The sequence below is a fragment of the Typopeltis vanoorti genome, chromosome 17 (assembly GCF_054136105.1).
Source record: "Typopeltis vanoorti isolate ZY-2024b chromosome 17, IOZ_Tvanoo_1.0, whole genome shotgun sequence".
NCBI lineage: Eukaryota > Metazoa > Arthropoda > Arachnida > Uropygi > Thelyphonidae > Typopeltis > Typopeltis vanoorti.
Genome location: NC_143565.1, coordinates 80045267 through 80062671, shown reverse-complemented (window position 1 = coordinate 80062671; position 17405 = coordinate 80045267). Strand labels below are relative to the sequence as shown.

The window sequence follows — 17405 nt, the reverse complement described above, 5'->3', positions numbered from 1 at the left end:
CTTCTTCAAAGACGTCACCATTTTCGGTAAAGGAGCTGTTTGGTTTGATTTCTAGAATAGGTCTCGGGATTATATAACCGTTAATCGATTCAATGCAGAATAAGTTTCAACTTTTCATAGGTAAGACTCACATAAAAAAGACGGATGTGACGTAAACCCTGTATGCTCTCATGAAAACCGAGTTCTGTTTGCGTCTGCTCGTCTACTAGGGGTTGTAAGTGAGATCAAGCAGTACACGTTTCCGCTGTTAACAGCATCGCAGATCGTCAAGAATGTAAATAGTGATTTCACATAGCTCAATGCTCGCCATTATCACCAACATTATACAACCGAGTTCAACTTGGCTATCTTAATGTCTCTTAGAAATGCGTAAAGAGTTATCGGGACCATTATGGGATTTGAAATTATTTCAAACCATTCCAGCCATTCCCAATGGATATATGAAAGCATTTTATTGATGAAAAAAGATGTATTGTTTAAATGATAGTTAAAACTATAACTTAAAGCTTGGGGAAAATATTCATTAAAAACGAGTGCGAATTAGATAATTGGTTTTTTCAAAAAATGGCCAGAACATCATCACAGCTGAAATTTTGCTGATAATGTTCAAAGACAATCCATCAACAGTCAATTGACATATCCTTAAGAAAACACTAAAGTAATTTAATAGTATTACTTTTAACGGATCGCTTTCAGGAAAACTTTGAAGTATTTGGGAGTCCCTGATGATGACTACATAACTGCATCGAAATCTTCGGCCGGACTAACTCGCTGCACTCTCCTAACGCAAGCAAGAACTTAAATCGAAGTTATCACGGTAAGCCTCAAGATAAAGGGCCACTGTGGTGTGTCCCAAAATTTGGGTATCTTTTCATGGATGCAGAATAACTTAAAGCTGAAATCTCTTCGCTGGAGATGGATATAGTGGATTTCATTACGGATCCCACACCATCAATCATCTCTTCTCATTAATGCCATAATCCTCCGATATCTCCAGTCATTTTGAAGCAAAATACATCTTCTTAATTTAGTGTTTTGATTGAAGCGAGTGCACTGCTATTACTTCTTATCATTGTCATTGCTTTCATCTTCGGAGTCTCCGTAATAAATAGTAAAAGAGAAGGGATATGCATGAGTGCAAAAGAAACAGTAACTGCCATCATAAGAAAGATTCTGTATTCATTTCTTTTAATTACTTTTTAAACTACAGGATAAAATTTAAATGTAACATTTTAAAATGTAAGTTTTGAAATATGAAAAAAAAAAAAAGAAGAAAATTAGTCGCCTCTTTGAATTTATAAAATAAGAACTAATTTAAATTTTTGGAGTCCATTAGTATACTCATTGTTTTTCTCTTTTTTTATTTATTTTAAATTGGCAAATATAATAAGAATTATATGTTGTTTAGACCATATAAACTAAACTTTATTACATGTTGCGAATTCGAATGTATGCAGTATATTAAAATATGTGCACTACTAATTTATTATAGTAACACAGATAAAAATGCCCCATGGTAGCGAAAAAGGAGAGGAGAAAAATAGAAAAGTATTAAAAAAATTACTGCGAAACGAGTATTTAACAAAGTAACCACTCGATGGCAGCACCTGTCGGTTGCCATGCTATCGGTTGCAATATTGTTGGAGAATAAGGAATGAAAATTACAGAAAAAATTCGCCCATCTAGCAAAAAAAAAAAAAAAAAAAAAAAACATTGTTTTCATCATCATCACTTTCTTTCAGATCGCATCAACAAGGGTTGCACAGATAATACAATTAAAACCATCACTATCCTACATGCAGCATCCAACTGAAAGACGTTGTATATGTCAATTACTGGCACGAGAAATATGCAAACATTTTCTAAGCAACTCCTAGTTTGAGTGTGGCTATTGTATGGTATGTGTACTTGACTATCTCCATGGTGGTCGAGATTGATTGCAGTGGGAGATTTTTTGGTTGTTTCAGATGGACTTTTTTTTTTTTTTTGATATACCTTAGATAAATTCAAGCACTTGCTTTCGTACTCATGTATGAAAAGCCACTGTTGGTTCACAGCATATTCTTCCCGCTTTTGCAATAGTAAGAAATTAATGACAACCTGTTTTGCCGAGAGGATTGTATACGGACCCTCTAATCAACGCCCAGTCGTTCGAAGTCCTCCACACGACATGGATGTATGCGAAAGTCTACAGGTGGGAGACGAAGACGAATTTCATTATTGTTCTTATTGAGGTGCGTTAAACGTTTCCGTAATTATGTCTCCCTCCTTTATTGCGCGAGTCTCACATAACAACAACAACAAAAAAAAAAGTAATGGTTTGATGCCTGGTTAATCTTAATCGACCATTACTACAATAAGAAAATAAAGCGAATAACTAATTAACAATATACGCATGTAGCACACAAACGCATTGTTTGAAACAATTACTTTTTTTTTTTTTGGTATTAACATTTTATAAACCTTCCATTTGTGTATTGTTACGTAATCTGCTTGTAATCAGTCTCATAAAAGCCATGAAGCAATGGAATGGAATTAGGTGTAAACAGTGAGTAGCCAAAGATCATGAGAAAAGTAAGTAACTCAACAGAAATATAACGTTTCTAAACTGTGGTAGTATAATTAAGGATTTACTAGTTACCTTAGCGTAGGTGAGGATGTTGTCTTTATAAAGTTGAATCGAAAACGCACTCTTTGGCAATAAAACAATATGTATTTTTATCGTTTTTTTTTTTTTTTTTTTTTTGAAATTAGAATGAGATGAAGCCTTGTAGGAATATTTCCTCTATGCTTATATTAATGATTAAGTACTTCTGCGGCATTATGTAAAGTTTGAGAATAAGATAGATAGGTAACAAAAAGATTATTTATATATTATAAGATTATATATTACGGAGATTAAAAAAAAAAGGTTCTCCTTTCGGATATTCAACAGAAAGAAGACAAAAGATACATGAGTGGTGTAGAGAATTTGTCTTTTTATTAAAAGAGTCAACATTAAAGTTCAGTATCACTCTTAGTTTTTTCAGTTGAAGTATGTCGTCGTCGGCAATTCAAAACAGAGTACCAGTTGGTTTCCACTCCTCTATGAATTTCGCGACCGTTCTTGTTTCTATGTAGTAATCAAGTTCCAGTGAAAGCCTGATTTGTAGTTTCCGACGTAGGTTATACATGAGGGTTTGTGCCGATTCGGTGATGGATGGGTGCTGGTTATTTCTTGTGTGTTTTAAGTAGAAAATGTAGATTGCATATTCTGTGTCTATTCTCTTCTGTATGGACTAAATTCCAGGGCATAGATGATCATCGCTTTGTTTGCAGAACAGGTTAGATATGTGTGTTGCAAGGTACCTGAAACTTCGCAGAGTAGACACAGATCCGTTTCTCTAAGTTGAAATTTATAGAGCTTAGAAGGAGTTGGCAAGATGTCATGCCATAGTCTCCACTGTACGTAGGAATCTAGTTTGGCACACTTTGATTTATATGGAAGATCCCACTGAAAACTGGGGCTGTTCAGCTTTATAGATGAGAGGGTTAATGATTAATATACGAAGGGCAAAGTTGGTGGCACTGACATGAGGAAGTAGTATATTTTCTTGTAGTTGGAAGGAAGATTTGTAAGGCTTCAGATGATACAAGATGAAAGATAGGCTCCCCGCAGCTTCTAGAAGGAATACGGATTCCCTGAAGTGTGGCGATATCTGGAAAGGCTTCGATTATAGTAGCTTGCACCTGTTGATATTGCTTTTCAGTTTTTGGGTTTTTCAGTGGAAGGCATGTGAATGTTTTCCACTTTAGGGACTGGGTCAGGAGATCCCCTGTGATTCTTATTCCTGTCCAGTTCCATGTAGGGAAAAGAAAGGGCTGGCCAGTTGTGAGACTTGTTATGTTTCTGTTCCAAAACAGTGGTTCTGTAAGTACAGCTGACTCTGTTAATCCTGTCAGTGTGTGATTAAGTTCTGTATTTTTCCACCCCTGTAGAGCATCTCTGTAAAATGAGGTAGTTTAGGAGGTGATGGAGCAGAACTGGCATTCATAGAACTGTGGAAAGCGTGAGTTCTCTGGTGGATGAATTCGTGATGTAATCGAAGGTGGTTGCATAAGTATGAGTGGACTGAAATGTCTTTTGGAGAAAGATTATCCTGAAGGATCTAATCTTGTTTTCAAGAGAAATCAGACCTTGGCCTCCCTTATTGAGTGGCTTACAGAGTGTAGAGTATAATAATTAACATCCCTACAAAAATACCTTATAAAGGTCAGAATTGTCCAGTTAGTGTTGTTCCAGAGGTAAAGTTTGATTGTCTTTTAAATGTTATCGAGAAGTCTTCAGGGGGGTGTCAGAACTTTGAGTGTATGCCATAGCACAGTGTAGCCATCTATTGATTATTAGGACTCTTGCTCTAAGTAAAGACATTGAATGAATGCTGTACCATTTTCCTAGCACCTGTTTAAATCGGTTGTGCAACTGTGTCCAGTTCGGTGCATTATATATTTTGGTGTTGACAAGGTGTACACCTAAGTATGTTTGTCCTTCATTTGACCAGGTACATTCAATCGGAGAATCAGTTCTGGCCTTCCATCTGCCTGACCATAAGCCAGTGGTTTTCGAAGAGTGTAATTTGGTCCTTGAGGCTTGTGTATGTAGTCTGTGTGCTTCATCAGTTACTGTCATTTCTTCGTCATTACGGATAATTATGGTGACGTCATCGGCATATGTTGATAGGCTTATTTTTAGATGTGGTTCTGTTATGCTGGTTCGTTCGGACAAGATGGTATCGTGTACTCTTTTTATAAGAAGGGTTCTATGGCTGGTGTGTATAATTGTCCAGAGAGAGGACATCCTTGCTTGATCCCTCGAGAGTATAGAAAAGTGCAGGTGAACCTGTTGTTGATTTTTAAACAGAAGAGTACATCTCTCTATAGCAATTGGACTGTTTCAATGATGAGAGGACCATTCCCGAATGCCTTTAGGAATTCATAAAGGTGCTCGTGCTCTACTCTGTCGAAAGCCTTCTCCTGATACCTGAAGGCTGACGAGTGCTAGGTTTTCATGTTGGCTGTTTGCGAAGGGGGATGAGATCTCTTATTAAATGGAGGATATCATGTATTGATCTTCCTGGAACAGAATAAGTTTGATGTCGGCCAATAACTTCAGGCAGTGTTAGCTTTAGCCGGTTTACAATAACTTTGGAAGTTATTGTAAACCGGTAGTTGAAGATCTAATAGGCACTTCCTGATTTGGATGCTTCCAACGATAATGAAAGTTGCAGCTTGATGAAGCAATGATCCGAGATGTGGAAAGGAATATGTGTGAGAAGTTTCTAACTAGAGGAACAGTGTGTTTGGAAATGTAGTATCTTTCCAGTTGGGCTTGGTAGAGAGGCCTATTAGTTGCTGTGATTGCTGACCTCTATGTGTAGGACCTCTTATCTGGATGCTGTGCTGAAAGACATCAATGAGTTCATTATCTCATTGTTTGAAGTTTGAAACTTCATACCAATGTTTGAAGTTTGTTTATTAATGAGCTACGATGTTCACAATTGAACTCTGTTTTTTTCTTGATCAAGAATACAGTTAAACTCTCCAGCCATTATGATATGTTTTTGGTCAATACTGAAAGATGGTTTTGAATGAAGTCCAAGATTTGTGATGCCAGAGCATCCTGCTTTGGTATGTAGATATTGAACACATGCAGGGTATTATGGTTGGGTGTTTTTATGTGAGCATACAAGGCGTATCCTGGTATATCTGCAATAACTTTCAGTTTGTAAGGGGATCGATGATGTACACCTATGCTAACCCCTGCTCCATGGGTTGCAGAGTGATGTAGGTCATAAGGCCACTCGCCCATTTTCTAGATAAATTGGATGAAGAGTTGATATTTGTTTCTTGCAGAAGTATTAGGTCTATATGATATTTCTGTACCTGGTCAAAGAATTGGTCAAAGGTCAAAGTTATTGCATAAAGCAGAGGCACATCCTCTTGCATCGAAAGAAAAAATACTCAACGACATTATACATAGATATGGAGAATCAGTCTCATTTTAGCAGCGAACAGGGCGAGTGATTTATAGATCCGGACTATACAAAGTTATTATTAACTCAAAAGAATCTATAAATGTGAAGCATGCCTACATAAGGCATGGGCTTATAAAAAAAGGCTGTACTAGTGGTGTTAGCAAAGCTTATTGAGTTTATTAGTTTTATTATTATTACGAAGATTGAAGGTAAATATCAGTGAGATATACCAAAACAACTAAGTCTAAATGACGAATGTCTGTTAACTGCGTGTGTTCTATGGCTGGTTTATCTGCTTGGGCAATGAAAATCTCGAGTTTTAGGAACGGGAAACCCCCACTACGTATGAGACCAATAACTTATCGTCAGTTGAAGAGCTCGTGTGAAGATTCTTCGAATCCGAGGAAAGAGATGCGAACCCATGTGTTTTCAACCAATGAGCGTAGTTACCGATTGAACTATGCAAGCCTATATGTAATTATTGTACAAATATTTTTATTGAATTCTTCTAATACATCCATTCAGATTATTTTGATTATTCAATGTATCTTTTATTTATTTTTTAGCTTGTATGGGCAATTTTCCTGTTTACATCGCTCCCCCATTCACTGACAGTGGTAGCGCAACCTTTTGCACCAATGTTAGGTATTGTAGGTAATTTGATGCCTGATGCTCAGAATGCTCCTCAGCAGCATGTTTCCTATAGAAGCCTTCCGGGTCGATCTTCACGTCGAGCGTCTTCGTCGTACGAACAGTCAAAAGACGGAGTTTCATTTCCCGAAGCGAATTTCGTAAATAGTGCAAGAGACAAATGGGATAACTTTGCAGAATCGGATATCGACAACTTCCTGAGTGCCATCGATTATACCCAACTTAGAAATCCGGACTCGACCGACAACGACAAAAGACAAGAACCGGACTTATTGGAATACAATTATCCTTTGGTGAACAGCCGGGACGCCAACTGGAGAAAACACAGGAGACGATTTCCGCGTTCAGTTGGGAAAAATAATAAACGGTGGTCGGCGAGTAGACAGAATCAGAAGCCTCGTGATGTAAGCGAAGAAAGACCGGATAGAGGTGCTAATATTAAGGTGCAGTATGCAGAAAATCCATCGGAATTCATAGCGAATCTAACTGTGTCGGGAGATGAATCTCGATCGGGGAATATTGAAGAGCAACTGGTTGAAAAGATTATGCCTGGACTGGTTAAAGTACTTGCCGTAGAATTAGGAACATCAACTGGCGGTGATGGTTCAAAAGAAAGAGGAAGAATTGGAGAAGCAAGTCAACATCAACATCAATATACAGAGCAGCTGACACCGGAGGAAGTAGAAGAAGAAGAGTAAGTAATTTTTCTTATAAGTTTATCATTTATCTGATCTGACTCCAGTTAAGTTGACATCTCTCTCTCTCACACACACACACACCTGTTCGTTGCTGTTTTTTTTATTTTTATTTTAATTATTATCTTGTTCAGGGAGCGTCTAGAAGTCATGCCTGGAGGAGAATGTGATTATTTTGATGTAGAAAGAAGAACGTGTTGGTATGACCGATCCATTGGAGATTCCTTGACGTTATCTGTGAAATATAAAAAAGAAGATGCTCGAAGAGAAATTGTTGTGGTTCTCTGGCAACAACACTTTAGGGCTAAAGACCATAACGGATCTCTACTCATGGAAATTGAACATGGTGAGTGATATAATAGAAAAAAAAAAGGTTTCTTAATAATATCATAAGCCATTCTGATAATTTTTCGATAAGAAAACGTTTTTTGAAAAAATATACGAAGAAATCAGCAATACGAATTATAGTTTTATGAATTCAAGTTTATACGAGAAACTTATAAAACTTTATTTAATTTCTATGATAAAAACTCGTGAATTAAGCCAATTTTTAACAATGATTCACGCTCTACCCGAGTCTGCGCATTGTATCTCGACAAAATACCTTTAATATTATAATTAATTTCATAGTAATAAATACACTGAAGTGAATTCTATAATTAATTACGATTTTTTTTTGTTGAATTTTTATAACAACTAATCTTAGTCTCTTTTGGATATAGATAATCCCCCATGGAATATGGTGATTGGTAGCAACGGAAAAGAATTGCGTATAAGTCCTCTCACAGAATCCAACTTCGATTTTAACTCTTTTACGAGTCGAATAATTCGAGGGGTGGAAGATATCTCAGGATCAACGACACATCGTTTGGAGTCGGAAGTCATCTTCAGAATAAATATTATCCCCGAAGGTAAGATGGACTTAGAAATTTTGAGTATAAAAAGAGAAGTTATGACTGCTATCCTGGCGTCACATCATTTTGTTAAATCTCTGTTCATATCTTTATTTAGATAAAAATATTTTTATAAAAACTATCTTTAATTTTAATATTATTTAAAACTTTGAGAAAAAATTCAGTAGTTATCTAAAATTTTAATATATTTTTATTTTTAATTTACTACACCTTTATTAATTTAGCATACATTTTAATATTAAGGCATGCAATGATGGGTTGATAATTTTAGTATAACTCATCATTGGCATTTCAGATGATTTCGAAATTTTACTGAGACAGATGAGTTTATAATTACATACATGGGTTGAATGCTATATTTCGGATTTGTTTTTATTATTCGTTTTCAATGTAGATTTGGGACGAGTCTATTCTGGAGAAGAAATTACAATTAATGTAGAGAGTTATGTTATGTTACCTGCAGAAGGCATGGTATTCGAATGGCGAATGGAAAAAACTGATGAAGTAAGCGACCTTCCCAGTAATATGAAAGTCAGTCACTCGGGTAGATCCGTATCCATTAGAGAACTAAGAAAGGAAGAAGAAGGAGTTCTTTCGTGTTCTATGTACTCTTCAAAAGGAGTCTTTGTAGCCAAGAGGAGATTTTTGATAGAAGAAATGAGTAAGTAATCTTTGATATTTTAACCTTGACATTTAATTACACTTAATAATTAAAAATTACATATTATTGGATAATTTAAATTACGTAATCATGAGGAACAATAAATACAATTTAAACGAAACAGAAACTTATTTAAATTGGTTTTACTTTTAAATATTTTATTTGATAAACAAAAAAGATTGAAATGGACGTATACTAAAAGGACAAAACTCTGAAGATGGGGGGGGCGTATATTCCTTTTTTATTAGCACATATATAGTAAATACTTTCTACATTGTTACAGAAAAATATTAAATATCTATTATGCATTATTTTAACATGTATCAGAATATTTCATTAGCAATGGTATTACTTATAGTTGAATTTATGATGAGACTATACAATATTTATGGACTTTTATTCAACAATTTCTCCTAAATCTGCAGGTAGCCCCCCAGAAATAGCTGGTCATACCTCCGAATCAGAAACTGCAGCCTTAAACTCAATTAAAATAGAAGCAATAGAAGAAAAACCTGACATTGAAAAAAAACGACGAAGAGCTCGTAGTTTAAAAGAGAACAAAGACAAACTCCGGGCAAGGAAATTTCTCGCCGGTAGCGCCATCTATAGGTTGATGAACCAAAGGAAGCCACAAACACTTCCAAAACCGAGAATAAAGAGATTTCGCAGAAGTCCACAAGAAAATGAAACTGAAACAGAAACAGAAACAGAAAATCTGGAAAACGAATATGAATACCCACCTAGTTTATCTTACGAAGACATCGAAGAAGAAGGTGAAGAAGGTATTGATATAGGAGAAGTGCTAGATGAAACTACAGAAGCATCAAAGAAGAAAGGTGGTAAGAAGAAAAAGAAACCAACCCACACCAAAGCGCCCTCTCTTGGTGGAACTACTACGATATCTCCAAGTGCTCCAGAACCAAGAACAACAACACCAAAAGAAGAGCCAGATACCTCATCTTTATATCCACCTCCTCCTACTACTACGGAAGTTTATATTAATGAAATAACAAACCCAGAAATGCATGAAGAGAATGAAGATCAAGAAAATTCACCCGAGTCCGAAAAACCAGCCGATGTAGATCTTCGAGAGTCCCAACTTGTTTCTATTTGTACTGCACGACAGGAATGCAGTACGCATGGAGATTGTATAGTGCCTTCAAATAGCGCGGGATATTGTAAATGCAAAGTCGGTTTCCATGGAAACGGAATATTTTGTTGGGAAGATGTTCATTATATACCGTTAGGCCATTAGTTCTTTTTATGGAGTTTATCTCTAGTATTGAACTTTATTTTCTTTTTGATGTATTTAAATACTATATTATTTCTTTAAATGAAGGATAGTTTCTCATTGAATTTGTTTACAAAATTAGATGCAGGAAACATGCAATGCATTGGCAAACGTTGTACTTAGCAAATAAAAATTGATGTGCCAAATATTTAGTAATTAGTAAGCAATTAGTAAAGTCCTTATAATTTCAAGTCATATAATTCCATTTACTGGTGGCTCGTGGCTTGAAATCGTGGGGGTGCTGTAACTTTCGAAATATATATACACACAAAGTACAATGTACACGTGTTTGGATAAAATATCAAAATTATGATAAAAATTTAAAAAAAAAATAAACATGAAAAAATATTGTTTATTATCGATAAAATTATACAATTTAGTGCAATTCAAAATTACTTAAAAATAAAATCCATTCCTTTAATTGTAATTAAAGGAATGGATTTACAATTTTTGGACATCACAATTAAATCCTTTAATTGTAATGTCCAAATATTTAAAGAGACGGAGTAAACACGATATGCACTACGAACACTACTACTGGAGCAAACTGCATATAAACAACGGTGGAACTGCGCGATGGATAGCGCCGCATTACGCTAATAGCTCGCATCTCACTATGGCGTGCATATGCTTGCGCGCGTAGCAATATGACACTGTAGTAAACACAGTGCTGCTAGCGTCCTTCGCCTTCCTAAGTGCTACAAGATGGATTTTTATTATATTTTATAAAAATAAGAGAATTGTATAGGATTGTTGATGATAAAATTAAATATTACAAGCAAATATAAATAAATTAATAAATATATTTATATATCAATGGGGGGGGGGGGGGTGCTGCAGTTCCGCAGTGTCTATGCACGAGCCACCACTGCTTATTTGTCTTTGTTATTCTGTTGCCAATTCTTTTAATATACAATAATAAATACAGAGGCTGTTTAGCTGTGATCATTATTAATTTTTAACACATTCATTATGAAAATGACCTTTTCATTGTGCATTTAATAATCTCTTATGTCGATACTTTTATTTCATTAATAGTGGGAATGATAAATGCTATTGTTTCCCCCCCCCCCCAACAAACCGTTGTTGTTTTCGATAATTTAGTAACTTCCTATCGGACAACAGTTAATTCGTGATTAATTCAACTTCTCATGACTAACACCAAGTACTAAGCAATTCCTATTTCAATCATTCGCATCGCGGTGTTTAATGTTGTTAATATTGTTATAACAACAGACACTACCACCAAAGGCCTCGTAAACTCAAGGAATTATACAAGCTCGTCCAGTGAAGGCTTTCACAAACATCCTTATCTTGTGCAGTCTTTGCAGTGAACAAGTAATGACGTTACAAACTGGACAGGCTTATTTTAATATATAGAAAATTAGTTGACGTAAATGATTATTACTTTCAAATACAAATCGAGGCAATGTAAATTATGGCTTGCTCTAAAGTTTAGTTCACATTTTAATCACGATGTGGAGCTGCAATCAACAGCTTGTTAAAAAGAGTGGCCGGACTACTAGTTAAGGTGTTTTATATACTTATCTTTGTTCATACTGTGTCTGTAATAGCGATGCGACAATAGCCTTATCATAAATATGGGGAATATCTTTAAATATTAGTGCCCCACAGTGTAACGGCGTCTTTTTATAAAATTTAGTATGAAGATGAATAAGAAACCATCAGTCGTTTATATATACAGTACATACATATATTGAATGTATAGACCCGGCCTTTTGCCTAAAATTAATAATAGAGAAAAGAAAAGAATACAATTTAGAAACACATATTGCATTTATTGACTTTGAAAAAGCATTTGAAAAAATTAAAAGAAGCATTTTATTTAACATATTAAAAGAAAGTTAAATACCAAATAATATTCTAAAAGCTATCACAAGTATATATGAAAATAATCAAATACAAATAAGATTAAATCACGAGTTATCATACACGAGAGAGATAAACCAAGGGGTCCGACAGGGATGTCCCCTCTCAGCAACTCTTTTTAATATTTATCTAAATGAAATAATCATCAAATGGAATAAAAATTTACCTCAAGGAATTACACTTTCTCCTACTGTGAACTCAAACACTCTCCTTTTTGCCGACGACCAAATAATAATTACAAATTCTGAAAATAACTTACAGAAAGCTATTTTAGATCTAAATGAGATAGCCAAAGATTATGGTATGATAATATCAACGGAAAAATCAAAAACTATGGCCTTTAAAGGACAAGATCCAGCAAGAACTAAAATAGTAATAGATAACTAGATCTTAGAACAGGAATTCATTTAACCATATGATTACATATGAAAATGAAAAAGATATAAACCTAAAAACTGCAAAATATTTAAAAATAACCAGTGTAATTAACTCTATATTTAAACCAAACCTAGTTCAAAAACAAACCAGACTAAAAGTATGCAATACATTAGCTTTACTGGTCTTAATGTATGGAAACGAAATCTGGACAATAAAACAAAAAGACAAACGAAGATTAATAACAGCAGAAATGAAGTTTATGAGAAACTGCAAAGTATACGCTATTTGATCACAAAAGAAACGAAGAAATTATGAAAGAATTAAACCAAGAACCAGTAACTGAAAAAATTAAAAAATATAAACATAGATGGATGGAACACGTTCAAAGAATGAAAACAGAAAGATTACCAAAACAAGCCTTAAAGTACAAGCCATTAGGAAAAAGAAAACCAGGACGTTCTCTTAAACGATTCAACGATGACTTCTAAGGCCGGAACAGGCCATACTAGGCCTAAATCCTTGAAAAAACGCATGATGATGATGATGATATATTTATATAGAAAGAATGAAATGCTCTATTCTGTTTCTTCAAGCGTTTTTTTCATTACACATTTTTATAGGCAAATGAAAGGAGCATGTTAATATAGTAATGCCCCGCCTTACCACTCTTCGCTTTACTACAATCCCCCTCATACGACGCTTTTCAATCATCACCAATGCTCATTTATAACGACGCTGCATTCAGTTACATGATGGTTTTAGCGACATGAGTCAGATGAATCACGACTTCCTTGCTCGCTACATCTCTTCGTTTTGATGTTTCTCTGAATTATAAATTGTGTATAACTTATCTTATTTTATTATTGTTAATAATTGCAGATAAAGGTGCTATTGCTTCTAATGAAAAGAAGAAGAAGAGACGTTTGAAAATACTAATATTAAGTATTTTAAATCTTAATCTTAAAATCCTAAGATTAAGATTTGATGACGGTTTCGAACACTGCAACCTGCAGGTTAAACTTACCTCTTATTACTATTGTTAAAAAAAAACTAAGATAAACTCCTTAGCGAAGTAAAAAGTACTACACCAGTACCCATAAATGCGACAATGTTAATACCGAAATGAAAAAAAAAAAATTTAAGGAATATAGCATCTACACAAGTGACAGTCATCTATGTATTGATAACATCCCTATAGAACAAGTTGACTCTTACAATTACTTAGGACAAACAATAAAAATGAATGACGATTTATATGAAGAACTAGCAAAGAGAAAGAAATCTGCATGGCTATCATTCAACAGACTAAAAGAAACACTTACTAATCCAAATGTTGACATCTCTGCGAAGGCAAAACTATTTAATAGTAACATTCTTCCATCCCTCACATATGAATCAGAAACATGGGACACGAAAAGAAGAAGAGATTCTCAGAATAACTCAGCGTGCAATTGAACGTAGGATTTGTAACATCAGCAAAATGGAACATTTAGAAACACGGAACTAAGAAAGATCAGGCATAAAAGATGTGGTAACTGCAGTATATGAAAGCAAGATGAGATGGGCAGGTCACATAGCCAGACTCAAGGATAACAGATGGATATATAGAATACTCAACTGGCAACCAAGAATAAAGGGAAAACCAGGAAGACCACGTACAAGATGGGAAGATCCACTAGTGAAATCTATGGGTATAACATGGAAGAGAGAGGCTCAAGATCGAGATCGTTGGAGGCATCTTTGTGACCTGCACTCATGGAGAAATCCTGAGTGAAACACAGGTCCATCAAGGAAATTTTTACTGCATTAAAATCAAGAGAGAGAGAGAGAGAGAGAGAGAGAGAGAGAGAGAGAGAGAGAGAGAGAGAGAGACTTCATCTTATAGCAAAAATTCTAAAAGTTTTGTATATAAAGGAGTTCGTTTAGGGATGGAGTCCGAAAATCAAATTGAACATCATATGAGGTCTAATCAAATGTAGGTGGCGCGGCTATACTATGATTTTCCAGGATAATGCATTGTGTATGCTTTATACAGTATTGTGTGTACATGACTATGCCACTTTGTATAGCCTCAATGGACCCCTATCGTAAGAAACAATATGTGTGAATTACACTTTGTGTAAATATTAACACGACGACAAACGAATCATGAATTAAAGCAAATGATCTAGTATTATCTGATGAACGCAACGAATATGCATTTATCTTCAAGCGCGAAAGTTAAGATGAATGCATATCCGTTGAAAGTGACTCTTGGACACCCTTTTTAGCAATTAGGAAACACAAAAAATATTGGATAACGTGAATAATTTAATTTTAACAAATAATAGAAGATTGACTATTGATGATAAGTGTTTTCCGTCTGGAAATGCAACTTTGAGCGTGCATTCTAAAGATTATCTCTTTTTTATTGCCCCTCATATATTTCTCATATATGTCGCCTGTTCAAAATGAACACAAAACTGACAATCGAAAATTTGTTTTGAATCTTGTCTTCTATTTTGAACAGGCGACACAATTTTAAGGTTGTTTTTAGGTATTTCAGTTAATTGCGCAGTAGTTCTATAGAACTACTTTTCTATGTAACTGTATATCTACCACTAGTAACATTTTTTATTTCGCTTTGGTAAGATTTCTTGATAGCTGTAATCCAGATTTTCCTTTCGTTTCACAATGACTGTGTTCAGCATGTGAAACTGTAGGATGTAATGAAATGAATGAGTTTTCCTCAACACGCTATCAGGTTGATGGTCAACTTGTACAGGGAGCAAGAAGCCACAATAAGAACAGGTGTTGGATAAGCTGATTGGCTTTAGGATGGAAAGCGAGTTGAGCAAGGATGTTTACTTACTCCTTGCTTGTTTAGAATCTATGATGAGGACATCATGTCTGAAGCATTGGATGAGCTCAAGACAGGAATTTGGATAGATGGTAGATTGATAAGTAATCTGAGGTATGCTGATGATACAGTACTCCTCTGTAATGATAAGGAAGAACTACAGCAAATTCTTGATAAAGTTAATAACAGAGGACTTCAACTCAATCCTAGCAAAAGACAAAGATTATGGTTCTCAAAGGAAATACAAACAGTAAAGCTCTTGAGAAACAAGTGTACCTTAAAGGAGAAAGAATAGAGGAAGTCGGCAAGTTTGAATACCTGGGATCCATTATTAATGTGAATAAGTGCTGTTCAGAAGACGTCAGAAGAAGATTAGAAATGCCTAAAATAACAGTCGGTGACTTGTCTAAAATCTGGAATGATGGATCTATCTCCATGGGACAAAATTGAGGATTTTGGATGCAGTTGTTTTTCCAACAGCGACTTGTGGATGTGAGACTTGGAAGCTAAAGAAGTCTGGTAGCCACTTTTGAGATGTAGTATTACAGAAGACTGTTGAGGATATAAACAACTAAAAGGCAAACAAATCGATGGATGTTAGAAAGGATCAATAAAACTTTAAGGCTGCTTAAGGATATTAACAGAAAAAGTGAAAATCTTTTGGACACATTGAAAGGATGGAAGGAAAACCTCTGAGAATAGTAATAGAAGGTCAAGTTCCTGGAAAAAGAGGAAGGGGTAGACCGTCAATGAGATGGATGGATGGCGTGTGGAGTGATTGATCTTAAGGGAGTTGAAGCCCCCAGAAAAGCATACAACAGGACTACATGGCGAGACCTGGTGTGGCACATCACCTAGCATCGGAGTGACCATATGGCAATAAACAAACGATGATGATCATAATGACGCTGAAAATAAACTTGAATCATTCTATTAATCAATCAATCAACCACAATTCTGATATAGGAGATAATGTAGCATGATAATTCTGAGAGGTTTTCATCATCTTTCTATTGGCAGAAATATAAGTTTTCAATTAGTAGGCACATTGGCTGAATCATTGTTATGCATCTTCAGATTAGATGCATAACTTTTGTTATGCGTCAATCTGAAGCTTGCCACATAGATTTTAAACGGTATCAAGGACAATAACAAGCATCTCATCATAGTAATAGCAATCACAATAACAATTATCATGTCACACGGTATTAACACGTTCTCTTATCAAAATTTAAAAGTCAATTTTTCAGAAAATAAGCACTTGATGAAAAATTCTGGCGTATCTTTCAATGTGAGATGTGGCCACTTGCGTGGAGTTACTTGCATATTTATTGATGCTATATGCTATTGAGGTGTTAAGCTTTCTTGGGGATTCCTGAAGAAACTTCAGCCTCCTAATACTGTCGAATCCATTCGAGATTGAAAAAGATTATTTCAGATGTGCCTGAGCAATATTTGATTGCCCTTGTGAGGTGAGAAGAAAGGTTATATTTAGATAAATTTTCAATATCATTATATATTTATTAGGTTGATGGACTTAACTACAGTTTGAGATTAAAAAAAAAATAATGACAGCGAAATTTCACTTTTCGAACTCTAACATTAAATATTTTTATTCAGTATATGATTAATTTTTTAAAGAACAATTGGACTAATTCAATGTAGTTATGTTTTGAATCCATTTTCACAGAAGCAAATTATTATTTGCTTCTGTGAAATCATGAGCTATATGCGCTTGTGTGTTGCGATGCCTGAGAAAGGCGTTCTAGGTTTGTTAACCTTGTGACCAAATTACGAAACACGTCATCGACATATCTAAGTCAAACCTTAGGTTTTAAATTTTGCGGATTCATGAGCTTTCTTCTCGAATGTTTCCATAAAAGAGGTTGGTAATTTGGATAAATAAAGGTAGTGTTATCACCACTTGTGGGCATCCGAGTGGTAATGGTACTACCTTTATTTATCTTACGATATCTGAATTAACATTGTTACGAAAATAGTTAACAGTCAGATCAATTGCTTCGATGTCCTTCATTTTATTCCTTTTAATGTTCCTTCCAGCTTCTTCACAA

The 17405-nt window shown here is 35.0% G+C and overlaps 1 protein-coding gene across 1 annotated transcript; it reads left to right on the top strand.

Moving 5' to 3' along the window:
• The first annotated feature begins 6269 nt into the window (after window positions 1-6269).
• On the top strand, window positions 6270-10190 carry LOC150097543 (uncharacterized). The gene is made up of 6 exons (XM_090406947.1): window positions 6270-6488; window positions 6581-7359; window positions 7495-7706; window positions 8083-8271; window positions 8669-8935; window positions 9361-10190. The coding sequence occupies exons 1-6, from the start codon at window positions 6270-6272 to the stop codon at window positions 10188-10190; spliced, it is 2496 nt and encodes an 831-aa protein (XP_090263073.1).
• The last annotated feature ends 7215 nt before the right edge of the window (window positions 10191-17405 follow it).